This window comes from Melospiza melodia, chromosome 10, assembly GCF_035770615.1.
Source record: "Melospiza melodia melodia isolate bMelMel2 chromosome 10, bMelMel2.pri, whole genome shotgun sequence".
NCBI classification, from domain to species: domain Eukaryota; kingdom Metazoa; phylum Chordata; class Aves; order Passeriformes; family Passerellidae; genus Melospiza; species Melospiza melodia.
In genome coordinates this window covers 12,961,881-12,977,798 of record NC_086203.1, presented here as the reverse complement: position 1 = coordinate 12,977,798, position 15,918 = coordinate 12,961,881, and the positions used below count along the sequence as shown (strand labels likewise).

General features: G+C 42.2%; 1 protein-coding gene across 2 annotated transcripts in view; it reads left to right on the top strand.

Annotated features, from left to right (window-relative positions):
• The window catches only part of SLC6A1 (solute carrier family 6 member 1), a 75,692-nt gene that overhangs the window by 44,361 nt on the left and 15,413 nt on the right, over window positions 1-15,918 (top strand). For both annotated transcript variants that reach the window (XM_063164413.1, XM_063164412.1), the window contains exons 2-6: window positions 10,326-10,739; window positions 11,987-12,118; window positions 13,399-13,499; window positions 14,879-14,988; window positions 15,101-15,233. In XM_063164413.1, coding sequence (XP_063020483.1) covers window positions 10,505-10,739; window positions 11,987-12,118; window positions 13,399-13,499; window positions 14,879-14,988; window positions 15,101-15,233 — 711 coding nt within the window. In that variant the 5' untranslated portion in view covers window positions 10,326-10,504. The remainder of the gene's footprint in view (window positions 1-10,325; window positions 10,740-11,986; window positions 12,119-13,398; window positions 13,500-14,878; window positions 14,989-15,100; window positions 15,234-15,918) is intronic.

The window sequence follows — 15,918 nt, the reverse complement described above, 5'->3', positions numbered from 1 at the left end:
GATCCTTGCAGCCCTTGGCTCAGGAGCCCTAGTAACTGAAGTCAAGGAGGCTCCTTTGTGCCCTGAGGAATGTGGTGGGAAGCTGCTGTGCCCTTCCTAGCTGTCTTGGTTTGGAAAGACAGGAGTCTGCTAAGGAAGGCAGGAGCCTCTCCTGAAATGGAGAATGTAAACCCTCCCCATCTCCCCAAATTGCTATAAATTTTAAATTAAGGGGCTCTCAGGCAAAAAAATATGGGAGCAGGAAATAGCAGTCCTTTAATAGGGAAAATAAAAAAATAAAAGGATAAAATTAACAATGCAGTGCACTCGAACAGCACTGACAGAGTCAGAACCCAACCTGACACCCTGTGGGTCAGGCTGTTGGTGGCAGTCCCATTGGAAATGTGGCTGCAGCCCTCCTGCAGTGTCAGGGGTGGTTCTGCTGGAGCAGGGGGATCTGTAGAGAAGGATGGATTCTTCCTCTGAAGATCCAGTGGAAGGAGAGGCAGCTGCTGTTCCTCTGGGGAATCCAGTGGAGAAGCCGTGCTGGTGTCTCAAACCTCTGGATTATATCTGGGTAGCAATGCTTGGCTCCTCCCTCTGGGTTATATCTGGGTAGCAATGCTTGGCTCCTCCCTCTGGATTATATCTGGTAGGAATGCTTGGCTTCTCCCTCTGGATTATATCTGGGTAGCAATGCTTGGCTCCTCCCTCTGGATTATATCTGGGTAGCAATGCTTGGCTCCTCCCTCTGGATTATATCTGGGTAGCAATGCTTGGCTCCTCCCTCTGGATTATATCTGGGTAGCAATGCTTGGCTCCTCCCCCTGGATTATATCTGGGTAGCAATGCTTGGCTCCTCCCTCTGGATTATATCTGGGTAGCAATGCTTGGCTCCTCCCTCTGGATTATATCTGGTAGGAATGCTTGGCTTCTCCCTCTGGATTATATCTGGACAGCAATGCTTGGCTCCTCCCTCTGGGTTATATCTGGGTAGCAATGCTTGGCTCCTCCCTCTGGGCTCACATCTCCCAATGGGATGCTGTAGTTCTTATCAGCCATGCAGTGACATTCAGTAGCTGTTATCAGCAATGTCCCCTCCTGAGGGAGGAGTGAATGTGGTCACTCAGAGAGAGAGATAAGGCAAACTGCCCACTTGGCAAAGGGAATCTGCCATACAGATGGGAATGGAAAACGTCTTGCATTGAATCTTCAACACTCAGGGCTGGCCTGAAGGGATGGGGCAGCAAAGGCAGAGTTGTTTAAGGGATTTCTCCATCCTCTCCCCACAAAGGCAGCGGGTGCTGTACCTGCTCTGCTGCCTGACAGCTGCAGTTTGTATTTCCTCCTGCCCAGGCCAGCCCATGGAGCTTACATAAGTGTCTTTCTGTCCCATTCCATGTCAGAGCAATTTGAAATTTAAATCCCAGTGCTGTGGGATAGTGCCTAATGTGATTAGAGAGCGTGTACCCAGGGTCTTTGTGCTGCACTGCCAGTTCTTCCAGGTTTCTGTAAGTCATAAAGCACTGCAGTGTATGGAGAGCGTGGATTGCAGGTTAGACTCCACTTCTGCTGTTGTAATTTATTGCCATTATTTCTTAGGCTTGGGAAAAGTTACTTTTCATAGTTTGGAAAAACCCCTAATTTCCAAACTGGAACTGAAATATTTGTTCATTATCTGAAGCTGATGTGCTGTGTGCCCATAAATGCACAAATGTCCATGTATGAGCCAGTGCCAGTAACAGCTGGAAGGATGGCACCAGCAGTGGTGGGGCAGCAAACTGCTCAATCCCCACCTGCATCCTCTAAAAGCAGCCTCTGCTGAGGCTCTGGGTTTGCTGCTGCCAAGGTTTGGGATACCTGTGCTATGTGCAGTGGTTGTGTTGTGGCATAAAGTGCAGCACATCCCCAGGTGATTGTTTGAAGCACTGTTTTCAATGTATTTTAACATAAAAAGCCCCAGGCTGCCTGCCAGGCATACATCACCCTTGACACAAATGTGCTGGGCTGCCTTGGGAAGTGCTGAAACAGGTCTGGGCTCCTTCCTCCAGGAGGTTCCTGCTTTATTCATGAAGATTTCCTAACTAACCCTCTGGTTTGTCTTTGTCACAAAGTCCTGCACCGGGCTGTTTCTCTGTGCACTCAGCAGAGGATGTAAAGCCCTGCAGAGCCTGGGAGGGCTTGGGCAGCAGGACAGGCTCCATGGCCAGCACTCACCTGTGGGACCTGTTTGGAGATCTCAGGGGCTCAATCCCTGCTCCTCTCACCCTGTCCCTCTCAATCCCTGTTCGTCTCAATCCCTGCTTGTGCAATGCCTGCTCCTGCAATCCCTGTCCCTCTCAATCCTTGTTCCTGCAATCCCTGTTCTTCTCAATGCCTGTCCTTCTCAATCCCTGTCCCTACAATCCCTGTTTCTCCAATCCCTGTCCCCTCAATCCCTGTACCTGCAATCCCTGCTCCTCTCAATCCCTGCCCCCTCAATCCCTGTCCTCTCAATCCCTGCCCTCTCACCCTGTCCCTCTCAATCCCTGTTCCTGCAATTCCTGTTCCTCCAATCCCTGTTTTCTCAATCCCTGTTCCTGCAATCCCTTTCCCTCTCAATCCCTGTTCCTGCAATCCCTTTCCCTCTCAATCCCTGTCCCCTCAATCCTTGTCCCTCTCAATCCCTGTCCCCTCAATCCCTGTCCCTCTCAATCCCTGTCCTCTCAATCCCTGTTCCTGCAATCCCTGCTCCTCTCAATCCCTGCTCCCTCAATCCCTATCCTCTCAATCCCTGCCCTCTCACCCTGTCCCTCTCAATCCCTGTTCCTGCAATCCCTGTCCCTCTCAATCCCTGTTTTCTCAATCCCTGTTCCTGCAATCCCTGTCCCTCTCAATCCCTTTCCCTCTCAATCCCTGTCCCGTCAATCCTTGTCCCTCTCAATCCCTGTCCTCTCAATCCCTGTCCCTCTCAATCCCTGTTCCTGCAACTCTTGTCCCCTCAATCCCTGTCCCCTCAATCCCTGTCCTCTCAATCCCTGTTCCTGCAATCCCTGTCCTCTCAATCCCTGTTCCTGCAACCCTTGTCCCTTCAATCCCTGTCCCCTCAATCCCTGTCCCCTCAATCCCTGTCCCCTCAATCCCTGTCCTCTCAATCCCTGTCCCCTCAATCCCTGTCCCCTCAATCCCTGTCCCCTCAATCCCTGTCCTCTCAATCCCTGTTCCTGCAATCCCTGTCCCTCCTGTCTTTGTTGCTCCATTCTAACTCAGGCCAGATTCCTGGGAGCAGGAATTTCTTCCTCATGATGAACCAAACCAGAGATGTGCTGTAGATCTCTTCAAGCAGTGTTGAGTTGTTGGAGGGAGATTTTATGTTGGTTTGGGTTTTTCCCACTCATCCTCAACACATTCAGCCTCTCCCAATACTTGGAAAGTCTGCTCATGGCAAAGCCCAACCCAAACACAACCTGCAGCAACAAGAACAAATCTAATCTAGTGCAGGGCTGTTTGTAAAGTCCCAGGACACCCTGGTGGGTTTTTTTTTCCATCCAGGCTGTGTTGGTTGAAAGGATCCACGATCAGTTCTGGCTGTTGAGCAGCAGATGGAGCTGCCAAACTGCACATCTGGGGCTGCACCTGCAGCTGGCTGCAGCCACCCACGCATGGCCCTGCAGAAGGAGGGCAGCTCCCAGTTTCGGGGTGCTGTCCCTGGAGGAGCCCCCTTTTGCCACCACCATCATCCCAATTTCCTCCTGCATCAGCTAATGCCTTTTCTGGAATGCTGAGTACAGCTGGGAGTGCTGGGGTTGGGTCCACGACACTGGACAGGCGTGGGATGTGGAAAAATGGGAGATATCTGCACACAGGGCTTGTGAGGATGCAGGCAGAGATGGATTTTCCCTCTCTGAGTCCCACCATGACCCCAATTTCCTCCTGCATCGAGAAATGCCTTTCCTGGAATGCTGACCACAGCTGGGAGTGGTAGGATTGGGTCCAGGACACTGGACAGGCATGGGATGTAGAAAAATGGGTTTAAAAAGGAAATATCTGCACACAGGGCTTGTGAGGACACAGGCAGAGATGGATCTTCCCTCTCTGAGTCCCACCCTTATCCCAATTTCCTCCTGCATTGGGAAATGCCTTTCCTGGAATGCTGAGAGTGGTGGGGTTGGGTCCAGAACACTGGACAGGCATGGGATGTGGAAAACTGGGTTTAAAAAGGAGATATCTGCACACAGGGCTTGTGAGGACGCAGGCAGAGATGGATTTTCCTCTCTGAGGCCCACCCTGAAGTGGAACAGACAGGAAGGAAGGTCACAAGCACCATCCTTTTTCTCTCCTCACCCCAACCACACCTACAGCTGATTTTCTACAGCTTCCAACCAAAAACTTCTTTTAATAGTTGCACATGGCTTTATAACCATGCAATGATCAAAAATGACAATTCAAAGAAAAACACAGCCTTTACATTTTATTTGATATTTCTTTTACCATAACTTTCAGTTGGAACCTCAATTCCCCCTTCCAAAAATGTGTAAATAAAATTGTTGATCTCTGCCTGAGCTTGTGCCCAGTGTTGCCAACACAAAGTGCAGCTTCTTCACCCTGGCCAGTGTTTCATGTGCTGCACCTCTGGTTTGAGCACTGGGTGACAAAAAGGAGTTATCAAGAGAAAACAGACAATAAATTGGTTGTGGATGGGTCACAGAAGACATGAAAAGCTTTGTTTCAGTAGGTTTTTTCCAGCTGTGTAAGCGTGCAGGAGCCACAAGCACTTCAAAATTGATTAAATTACCCCCGGTATTTTAATAATCCATATTTTTCATAATCCATATTGGCTTCCTTGATTATTGTTTTATTTAGCTTTTGGAAGTGTACCTAGCAACAGCAATGGTGTTTTAAAAGGTTAAAATGGTTGGGAACAGAAATGAGGAGCGGCCATTGCAGGCTGCCATCTCACTGTGCTGACAATTCCAGCTTTGTCAAACATTTGTCTTACATTAACAGCTAATTATAACCACATGTAAAACTTGACATCATTACCCAGGATTAAGTACCATTGCTTGATCTGATTTATTGTTTAATTCCTTTGGGAGCATTTCAGGGAAAGGTGTTTTAGATAAGAGAACTTTCTAATTTCACTACAAACCCACTGTTAATGGTGGCAACTGCTGTTTCTTGATTTTCCTTTTTATAATTCTTTCTGCAGATTCTTAAGAGATCTCTAGGGACAAAATATACTCAGAGAGATTATTTTGGTTAATGGCCAACATTCTAAATTTATCATTAATTCACTATTAAACATGGCAACTTCTATCACTTGGTTGGTATTTCTTGAATTCTTTTTAGTGTAGACTTATAAGAGATCTATAGGGAAAAGGATTATAAGTGGTCTTGGAGACTGTTTTGGATTAATACTGAACTTTCTAAATTCACTAGTAGCCCATTATTAAAGATGGCAACTGCTATTAGTTGAAATTGTTTTTAAATTAATTTTGCAGTCTTGTAAGAGATCTATAGGAAAAATTATAATAAGTGGGTCTCATTTGCTATTGCTTTGGTTAATAGTGAACATTCTAAATTCAGTTTTAATCCACTATTAAAGATGGCAACTGCTATTAGTTGAAATTTTTACATTCTTTCTGTAGACCTGTAAGGGATCTATAGGGACAAAATGTAATCAGTGCACACTGGAGGTTGTTTTGGATTAACAGTGAAATTTTAAAATTTACTGTTTAATTTACCATTAAAGGTGGCAAGTGATACTTCTTAATTTTTTTTATTTAATTCTTTCTGTAGACACATAAGAAATTAATAGGGACAAATATAAGAAATGGGTCTTGGAGATTGTTTTGGTTTAATAGTAAATGTTCTAATGTTTTGGATTAATAGTAAATGTTCTAAATTCATTATTAATCCATTATAAAAGTTGGCAGCTGCTATTTATTTTTAATTATTTTGTCTGTAGACACATAGAAAATCTAGAAAAAAATATAATAAATGGGTCTTGGAGATTGTTTTGGTTACTAGTGAACACTAAATCCACTATTAATGGTGGCAACTGCTATTCCTTGATTACTTTTTTTAATTCTTTCTGTAGACTCCTGGGAGATCCATAGGAAAAATTATAATCAGTGGGTTTTGGAGATGGTTTTGGATTAATATTGAATGTTCTAAACACACTATTAATCCACTGTTAAGGGTGGCAACTGCTGTTTCTTGATTTATTTTTTTTAATTCTTTCTGTAAACTCATAAGAGATTTATAGGGACAAAGTACAATAAGTGGATCTTGGAGATTGTTTTGTATTAATAATGAACTCTCTAAATCCACTATTAATGGTGGCAACAGCTATGCTTGATCTGTTTTTTTCTTTTTTTAATTATTTCTGTAGACTTGTAAGAGATATATAGGGATGAAATATAATCAGTGGGTGTCAGTGATTGTTTTGGATTAATTGTGAATGTTCTAAATTCACTATTAATCCACTATTAAAGATGGCAACTGCTATTCCTTGTTTTTTTTTTATTCTTTTTTCTATAGACTTGTAAGTGATCTACAGGGACAAAATATAATAAATGGGTCTCAGAGATCACTTTGGATTAATTGTGAGCGTTCTAAATTCACTATTAATCCACTATTAGAGGTGGCAACTGTTATTCCTTGGGGTTTGGGTTTTTTAAATTCTTTTTTCTGTAGACTCACAGAAGATCTATAGGGACAAAATACAATCTGTGGGTCTTGGAGATTGTTTTGGATTAACAGTGAACTTTTAAAATTTACTGTTTGCTATTTCTTGATTCTTTTTAAATTCTTTTCTCTGTAGACTCATAGGCAATCCATAGGAAAGAATATAATAAATGTGTCTTGGAGATTGTTTTGGATTAGTCGTGGACATTCTAAATTCAGTATTAACCCACTATTAAAGATGGCAACTGCTATTCCTTGGTTGGTTCTTTTTTTTAATCCTTTTCTTTGTAGATTCATAGGCAAACCATAGGAAAAAAGATAATAAATAGGTCTTGGAGATTGTTTTGGATAGCTTCTGAATGTTCTCAGTTCAGTATTCCCACTATTAAAGGTGGCAACTGCTATTCCTGGGTTTAGTTTTCTTTTAGATTCTTTCCTCTGTAGACTCATAGGTGATCCATAGAAAAAAAATACAATAAATGGCTCTTGGAGATTGTTTTGGATTAGCCATGAATGTTCTCAGTTCAGTATTCCCACTATTAAAGGTGGCTACTGCTATTCCTTGGTTGGTTCTTTTTTTTTAATTCTTTTCTTTGTAGACTCATAGGCGATCCATTGGAAAAAATATAATAAATGTGTCTTGCAGATTGTTTTGGATTAGTTGTGAACATTCCAAATTCAGTATTAACCCACTATTAAAGGTGACAACTGCTATTTCATGTTTGTTTTTTTTTTTTAATTCTATTTTCTGTAAACTCATAGGAGTTCTACAGGGGGAAAATACAATCCATGGGTCTTAGAGATTTGGGGTTAACAGTGAACTTTAAAATTTACTGTTAACCCACTATTAAAGGTGGCAACTGCTATTCCTGGGTTTAGTTTTCTTTTAAATTCTTTCCTCTGTAGACTCATAGGTGATCCATAGAAAAAAAATACAATAAATGGGTCTTGGAGATTGTTTTGGTAACATCGCAGTGAAGGTTCTAAATTCAGTATTAACCCTCTATTAAAGGTAGCAACTGCTATTCCTTGGTTTGTTTTTTAAATTCTTTTTTCTGTAGACTCATAGAAGATCTATACGGACAAAATACAATCCGTGGGTCTTGGAGATTGTTTTGGATTAACAGTGAACTTTTAAAATTTATTGTTAACCTACTATTAAAGGTGCCAACTGCTATTTCTTGATTATCTTTAAATTCTTTTTTCTGTAGACTCATAAGAGATCTATAGGAAAGAATAAAATAAATGGGTCTTGGAGATTGTTTTGGATTAGTCCTGAACATTCCAAATTCAGCATTAACCCACTATTGAAGGTGGCAACTGCTGTTCCCTGGGGTTTGTTTTTCTGTAGACTCATGAGCAATCTATAGGAAACAATATAATAAATGGCTCTTGGAGATTGTTTTGGATTAGCCATGAATGTTCTCAGTTCAGTATTCCCACTATTAAAGGTGGCAACTGCTATTCCTTGGTTGGTTCTTTTTTTTTTAATTCTTTTCTTTGTAGACTCATAGGCGATCCATTGGAAAAAATATAATAAATGTGTCTTGCAGATTGTTTTGGATTAGTTGTGAACATTCCAAATTCAGTATTAACCCACTATTAAAGGTGACAACTGCTATTTCATGTTTGTTTTTTTTTTTTTAATTCTATTTTCTGTAAACTCATAGGAGTTCTACAGGGGGAAAATACAATCCATGGGTCTTAGAGATTTGGGGTTAACAGTGAACTTTAAAATTTACTGTTAACCCCACTATTAAAGGTGGCAACTGCTATTCCTGGGTTTAGTTTTCTTTTAAATTCTTTCCTCTGTAGACTCATAGGCAATCCATAGAAAAAAATACAATAAATGGGTCTTGGAGATTGTTTTGTTAACATCACAGTGAACGTTCTAAATTCAGTATTAACCCACTATTAAAGGTAGCAACTGCTATTCCTTGGTTTGTTTTTTTTAAATTCTTTTTTCTGTAGACTCATAGAAGATCTATAGGGACAAAATACAATCTGTGGGTCTTGGAGATTGTTTTGGATTAGTCATGAACATTCCAAATTCAGAATTAACCCACTATTTTAAGGGTGGAAACTGCTATTCTGTGGGTTTGGTTTCTTTTTTTTAATTCTTTTTTCTGTAAACTCATAAGCAATCCATAGGAAAGAATATATAAATGGGTCTTGGAGATTATTTTGGATTAGTTATGATCATTCCAAATTCAGCATTAACCCACTATCAAAGGTGGCAACTGCTATTCCTTGGGTTTTTTGAATTCTTTCTTCTGTATACTCATAGGGGATACATAGAAAAAATACAATAAATGAGTCTTGGAGTTTGTTTTGGTAACATCACAGTGAACTTTCTAAATTCGGTATTAAGCCACTATTAAAGGTGGCAACTGCTACTCCTTGGTTTGTGGTTTTGTTAAATCCTTTTCTCTGTAGAGTCATAGGTGACCCATAGGAAAAAATACAATAAATGTGTCTTGGAGATTGTTTTGGTAACATGGCAGTGGATATTCTAAATTCAGTATTCCCTCTATTAAAGGTGGCAGCTGCTATTCCTTGGTTTGCTTGTTTTTAAATTCTTTTCTCTGTAGTCTTATAGGAGATCCATAGGAAAGAATATAATAAATGGGTCTTGGAGATGGTTTTGGATTAGCCGTGAACATTCCAAATTCAGTATTCCCTCTATTAAAGGTGGCAGCCGCTATTCCTTGGTTTGTTTGTTTGTTTTTAAATTCTTTTTTCTGTAGACTCACAGAAGATCTATCATAAAATAGATCTATCAAAAAATATCATAAATGGGTCTTGGAGATTGTTTTGGATTAGTTGTGAACATTCTAAATTCAGTATTCCCATTACTAAAGGTGGCAACTGCTATTACTTGGTTTAGTTTTCTTTTAAATTCTTTCTTCTGTAAACTCATGGGCGATCCATGGGGAAAAGTTCCAACCAGTGGATTTTAGGGCTTGTTTTGTAGGGTGATGCTGAATTTTGCCCCAAAAGGTGAGAATAACTGCTTAAGAGACTCAGCTTAAGTCAAATAAGCAGGAGGTATTTTATTGCGACGCGTTGGAGAAATCACAAAATGGATTTCTAAGTTTCCCGTAACAAAGGCAAGCCTTTTATACAGTTTTGGATATAAGATTACATCAGATCATATACATAATCATATCTTTGCATGAATATTCATACGGGGCATGGTGTAGGCGGAGCGTGGGCGGGGATACCTCTTTTGAGGATCATCTTGGTGGTCGTTCCGGTTGCCTTCATCATGGGCTGGGGTCTCCTGATGAGTCTTCCTCCTTAAACTTTTGAACTTCTTTCCTAATTTGGTCAATTCCCGGTGTACTTGGCTTGGTCTCTATGGCTTGGCAAAGTTCTTAGGGTCAGTTTGACATTGTTGGCTCTGAACATGCTTAGCCCATCAGTTCCCCTATCCCTATCTCTCTTTCCTGTCATTGTGTTCCATGCTTTAGCCGATTTATTGCTCTATGTGTTTCCTAAATGCCATGATTTCTTCAAATGCCTCACATTCTATGTTTTAACTCATTATTTCTTGAAGGCTATCTGTTTTGGGGCTTCAAGGGGATTGGTGGGCGCAGCCCCATCCCCTAGAGCAGGGCCCATTCCTCCCACGATCCCGTGTCCGCGTGTCTGAGCGTGTCCCCGGTGTCGCGCAGGTGGCTCCGGGGCGCGCTGAGGCTCCGCGCGGCGGCTCCGCGGGCCGGCCCTGCGCTCGCCGTCGCTCCCTGGTGCATCGGGTGGATCGCCACGAGCCGCAAAGCTGCTGTCCACGTGGACTGGTGCTGACATCTCCCGCCCCGCCGCCGCCAGAGCCTCGCCTGCCAAGCCCAGAGACATGGCCACCAACGGCACCAAAGTGGCGGACGGACAGATCTCCACCGAGGTCGACGCCTCCATCACCAACGACAAGCCCAAAACCTTGGTAGTAAAAGTGCAGAAGAAGAAGACGGACCTTCCAGACCGAGACACTTGGAAAGGGAAATTTGACTTTCTTATGTCCTGTGTAGGTTATGCCATTGGCTTAGGGAATGTGTGGAGATTTCCCTACCTGTGCGGCAAGAATGGTGGAGGTACGTTGGGCGGGTTTGTGGGGTAGGAGTCACCAGCAAAACACCAGCAAATCAAAACCTGGTTTGGAGAGATTTTTCATACATATGGTTGGGGATTTTTTGTTGTTTTTTTGTGGGGTTGCAGGATTTTTTTGAGAAGTTTTTGGGTTGTTTTTTTTTTGGTTAGTTAGTTGGTTTGGTTTATTGGGTGAGGTTGAGGTTGGTTTTATTGCTTTTTTTTGTTCCTATGGTGTTTTTAATAGTTTTTTTGAGTTTACTGTTTTGTTTGGTCTTTCAGTTTTTGTTGTTGTTTTGGTTTGGGGTTTTGGTTTTTTTGTTTGATTGTTTGCTGTGGAGTCTTTTTTGGTTTTACTTTGTTTTGTATTTTTGGGTTTTGTTGTTGTTTTGGTTTGGTTTTTTTATTTTTTGTTTGTTTCTTTGCTGTGAGGGGTTTGGGGGGTTTTGGGGGATTTTCGTTTTTTGGTGTTTTGGAGTTTTGTTGTTGCTTTGGTTTAGTTTTTGGGTTTTTTGTTTTGTTTTGGGGGATTTTTTTTTGTTGTTTTGGTTTGGTTTTTGATTTTTTGGTTGTTTGCTGTGGTGTTTTGGAGCTAGGGTTTTTTTGTTGCTTTGTTGTTTTTGTTGTTTGCTTTTTGTTTTGTTTTGGGAATTTTATTGTTTTTGTTTTGACTTGGTTTTTTTTTTGTTTTGTTTTGGTTTTTTGGGTTTTAGTGCTTTCCACTTTTCCAGGAGGTTCAGAGCCATTTTGGATTGTGGAGCTCTGCTTTGAGCTCTGCCCTGAAGTTTATCCTAACTCCGAGCTGTCAGTGGCACTTAAAAGACCATAAAGTATCAGAGCAGAACTAAAGCACGCTGCCCTCCATCCCACCCTGCAGATCCCTCTCTTTTGGGCTGAGTTTTGAGAGGATTTCATGGGGTTTGTAGCTGACTCTGAGCTCTCCATAAAAGACTGGAAAGCAGCCAGGGCTGGTTAAAGCCTTTGTGCTCTCCGTGAGAGGTGAAGGCAGCAAAGCCCACAGGCTTCTGGATTTCAGCTTTTTACTTCAACAGAAAACATTTAAACTATAGGGAGTTCTGGTTTTCCCTTTATTTTCACCTCTGGAGGTGCTGGTTCAGAAGTACACGTGTGATTTCCACTAAAAGTTACATTTGAGAGGAAAAAATTCTTTTCATACGTAACAGGGATGGAAACTGGAAATTCACTTGTGTTTTTCCCCACTGTAACAGGCTTGTTAAAAATTTGTTTTTAGGTGCATTCCTGATTCCCTATTTCCTTACTTTAATTTTTGCTGGAGTGCCACTGTTCCTTTTGGAGTGCTCCCTTGGTCAGTACACATCTATAGGAGGCCTTGGAGTGTGGAAGCTTGCTCCAATGTTCAAAGGTACAGTATGGATTCCAATTCTTTCTCATTTGGTTCCAAATTGCAGAAGTTTCCCAAAATGCCAGGGCAAGGATGTTTCTTGGTGCCTTTCATTTATATTTAAACCATGATTTTTCTAGAGAAGACACACTGATTTTCTGATGATTTTGAAACATGCTGGGCTATATTTTTTATTCTCCATTAAAAATAGCAAGATTTAGGCATTAGAATTGTAACAAACTTATTTTTGAGCTTCAAAAACTCTTGAGGGTTTCTGTAGAAATGCATGAAGACTGTTAAAAATAGCATATCCAGCAGTAGTTGTCTGAGCAGGATTGGATGTGTTCACAGCCATTTGGTAAACTTTGGTAAATTTTTCTGAGCTGACAGAGATTGGCATCAACTGGTTTTTAGACTGAAATTCAAAAGCCAGACACTTTTGGCAATTTCATGCTGAAATCCTTAAGAAAAACTCACTCCACGCTCTGAGTTTTGAGGTTTGATTGCCAGGGTTTTAATCTTGATTCTGCACAGACCCACAGACCTCCCAAATGATGATTTTCACCCTTCTAATCCCAAATCCTTTGACACTTCTGAGCTCCTGAGCTGAGTTCTGGCCCAGCAAAGCTGCACGTGGTGTTACAAATTACCTCACCCAGTAGGACTGACAATTAGCACAGGGTGAGCTGAGAGTTTGTTGAGATTGGATTTTGCTCTGGGAGATTTAGCGCTGGGAAAACGCAGGGAGATGGAATTGTCTCTCACAGAGAAGTGGTTTTGCTCGAGTTGCTGCTGTTGGTAGGGGTTGGTACAAGCCTGGCTTTGCATTATCCTGATTTTTGTGAGCGTTTCCTCCAGCTCAGGGTCATGGAATAGTTCAGAACACCCCTGGAGTGTCCACGTGGAGCAGAAGGCACCCTCGTGGTGGAACCCTGGCACGTCTTTGGTCTGGCTGCCAGCAGGCACTCTGATCGTGTCCTGAGTGCCTTGGAACACGTTCTCGCTGTGTGAGCATCTGCCACCAGCTCCTGTGGGGCTGCTCTGCCAGAGAATGAGCTGATTTAGCTCCTTTTCCTGGGAGTAAAACATGCCAGGAACTCTCAGCAGGTGGGACTGCACCGCTGAAGGCTGGCAGTGAGCTCATGGATGGCTGAGCCATCACCCAAATAATCACCTCTGTGTAGTGGCACTGCTGAAATTCTCACTCCTACAACATTTCCCAGTGGTGCCTGCCCCATGTGATGTGTTTGCCCTTCACTTGGAAGTTCCCTTGGTTTTATTTCTCTTTGTTTTCCTTGCAGGTGTGGGGCTGGCTGCTGCAGTCCTGTCCTTTTGGCTAAATATTTACTACATTGTGATTATTTCCTGGGCCATATACTACCTGTATAATTCCTTTACCACTGTAAGTGTGTGTCAGAGGGGATGGGGAATTGTTTCTTGGATGTAAAGCCAAGTAAAATATGGATACACCACTAATCTGCCTCAGTGTAGATGTGTGAGGTTAACACAGCACGCACAGAAATCTGTAGGATAATCCATTCTTACTGAAAAAAACCTATTTTGTAAAAATCCCTTTAAGTTTTTTTTTCCTCCACAAGAAATTTAGAGCAGAAAACTGAGCTTACAGGTCAGTCACTCCCCTAAGAAAAATTCTAGTGTACAACTAATTATTTTGTTTCTTCAGTAGCAGCCACACAAACATGAATTCTTTGGGAAATGGTATCATTGCAATGTGGCTTCATGATGGAGGGGTTTATTAAAGAAACCCCCATGGAATGGAAGGTCTGTGATTTGATTAGCTCTGAACTTCCATTCATTGTTGTTATTTTTGCTTTGTTTTCTTTCCTGTTTACTTTATTTTTAGCTGCCTTTTTTCCCCCCTCAAGGGTGATTCATCAGCTGAGTAAGTCCTGTCTGATCTGTGGGGTTTGGCCATCCGAGGAAGCATTCTTACATAAGTTGTATATAATTAATGCATCATTGTTCAATTGTCTCTTCTATAAATTTTGCTCATGCTTGCTTGTTCTTGGCTTTAAAGGATTTTGCCTTGACCAAATTTGCATTAATTACTGTCTGGGAGTGACATGACCATTTCTGCTTTGTTGTCCTCAGAATTGGTATTGATGTGAAAGGTCAGGCAGAGTCTGGAAGTGTTTCTTGTGGCCCGTGTTAAATGAATATTGATTTCTAATTCCCTTGAAGCCTCTTCTCCTTGTGTATAAAGCATGCAGTTCTGTGAGAGGATTTCCCAACAATTACCATCAAAAAGATTATAAATTGTATTTAAATGAGGCTCATTCTAATGGATACCATGAGAAACAGGTTCTGCTCCTCACAGCTTCTGAAAGATGGGATGGACACATGCAGAACATGCACATAACAGATAGATATTTAATATTTATCCAATTATCCTCTGACCTGAGGGGAAAATGAAATTCTCTGATCAATAACCATCCCAATTTTGTTATCTCTTGTGCAACAAGAGGTACCAGGACCTCCAGGAGGTCCTTTGTGCTGTTTCAACATACTCTCATGGTGAGTGCACTGAATCCAGAGCATTTGGGCTGCAATTTTGAGGAAAAGAGGGACTATTTCCACACCTGCCTCCCACAACTGATAGGAATTGAAATAACTTTCACCCCGGGGAGATCAATGTCTGCAGAGCTCCAGGTGCTTTAGTTCTGCACTCAGCTGTCAGTTCTAGCAAAGAAAGAGACACCTGAGGTAATCCTTGCTTAAGAAGTGTCTGACTCCAGGTTTTTGGTGCTCTCCCCTCTGCAGACCCTTCCTTGGAAACACTGTGAGAACCCCTGGAACACCGACCGCTGCTTCTCCAACTACACCCTAGCGAACACCACCAACATGACAAGTGCCGTGGTGGAGTTCTGGGAGTAAGCTCAGCATTTCCCTCCCTCCTCCCCGTGCATGCCCAAGGATCACCTTGCTGTCCTTCCTGTCTCACCCCCTGAATCCTTTGCCAAAAGTTGTGTTGGCTCCTTGCAGACGCAACATGCACCAAATGACCGACGGCTTGGAAAAGCCCGGGCAAATCCGATGGCCCCTGGCAATCACCCTGGCAATTGCCTGGATCCTGGTGTATTTTTGTATCTGGAAGGGGGTAGGCTGGACTGGAAAGGTAAGATTAAAAAGTATTGTTAATACCTTTCAATTTAAAATGCCCATTTTGCTCAAATATTCTGAAAATTCTTGAGGTAAGAGGCGCCGGGGGAAGTTTGGCTGTCAGAGCTCTGTGAAGGATTTATTTTGTGTTTTCTTGGATTAATACAGACCCATGTTTAAGGAAGAGCTGGCTTCTCTCTAGCTAGGTCAGACCACAGCCTAAGATGCTTCACTTACAGGCCTCTTGGCTTGGCCAGGTATAAAATCACCTAAAAATATTCCTGCTCATTCCTGGGATGAATATTCCAGCTTGGATAGCACCAGAGTGAGGATGTAGTGGTTTGGTTCCAGCAAGAACTGGAACAAAATGAAGTGGTTTGGTTCCAGCAAGAATTTTGCAATAAATGTAAAATAAATGCAAAATTCTTGCTGGAACCAAACCACTTCATCCTCACTCTATTGCTATCCAAACCAGCTGGAATATTCAGAAGATCTGTGCAATAAATGCAAAATTCTTGCTGGACCTGGATATGTAAGGAAGTGTTGGGAAGAGCTGCTCCCACCTTCCCTCATGTGAGTGAGAAACATTTGAGGTCCTCTCACAGGATTTCACCCTGTGCTTCTTGGGGTCTGCCTGGCGGTGAGTGGAAATTAGGATTTACAAATCAATTAAAGGAAATTATACTCTTGAGAGACCTTTC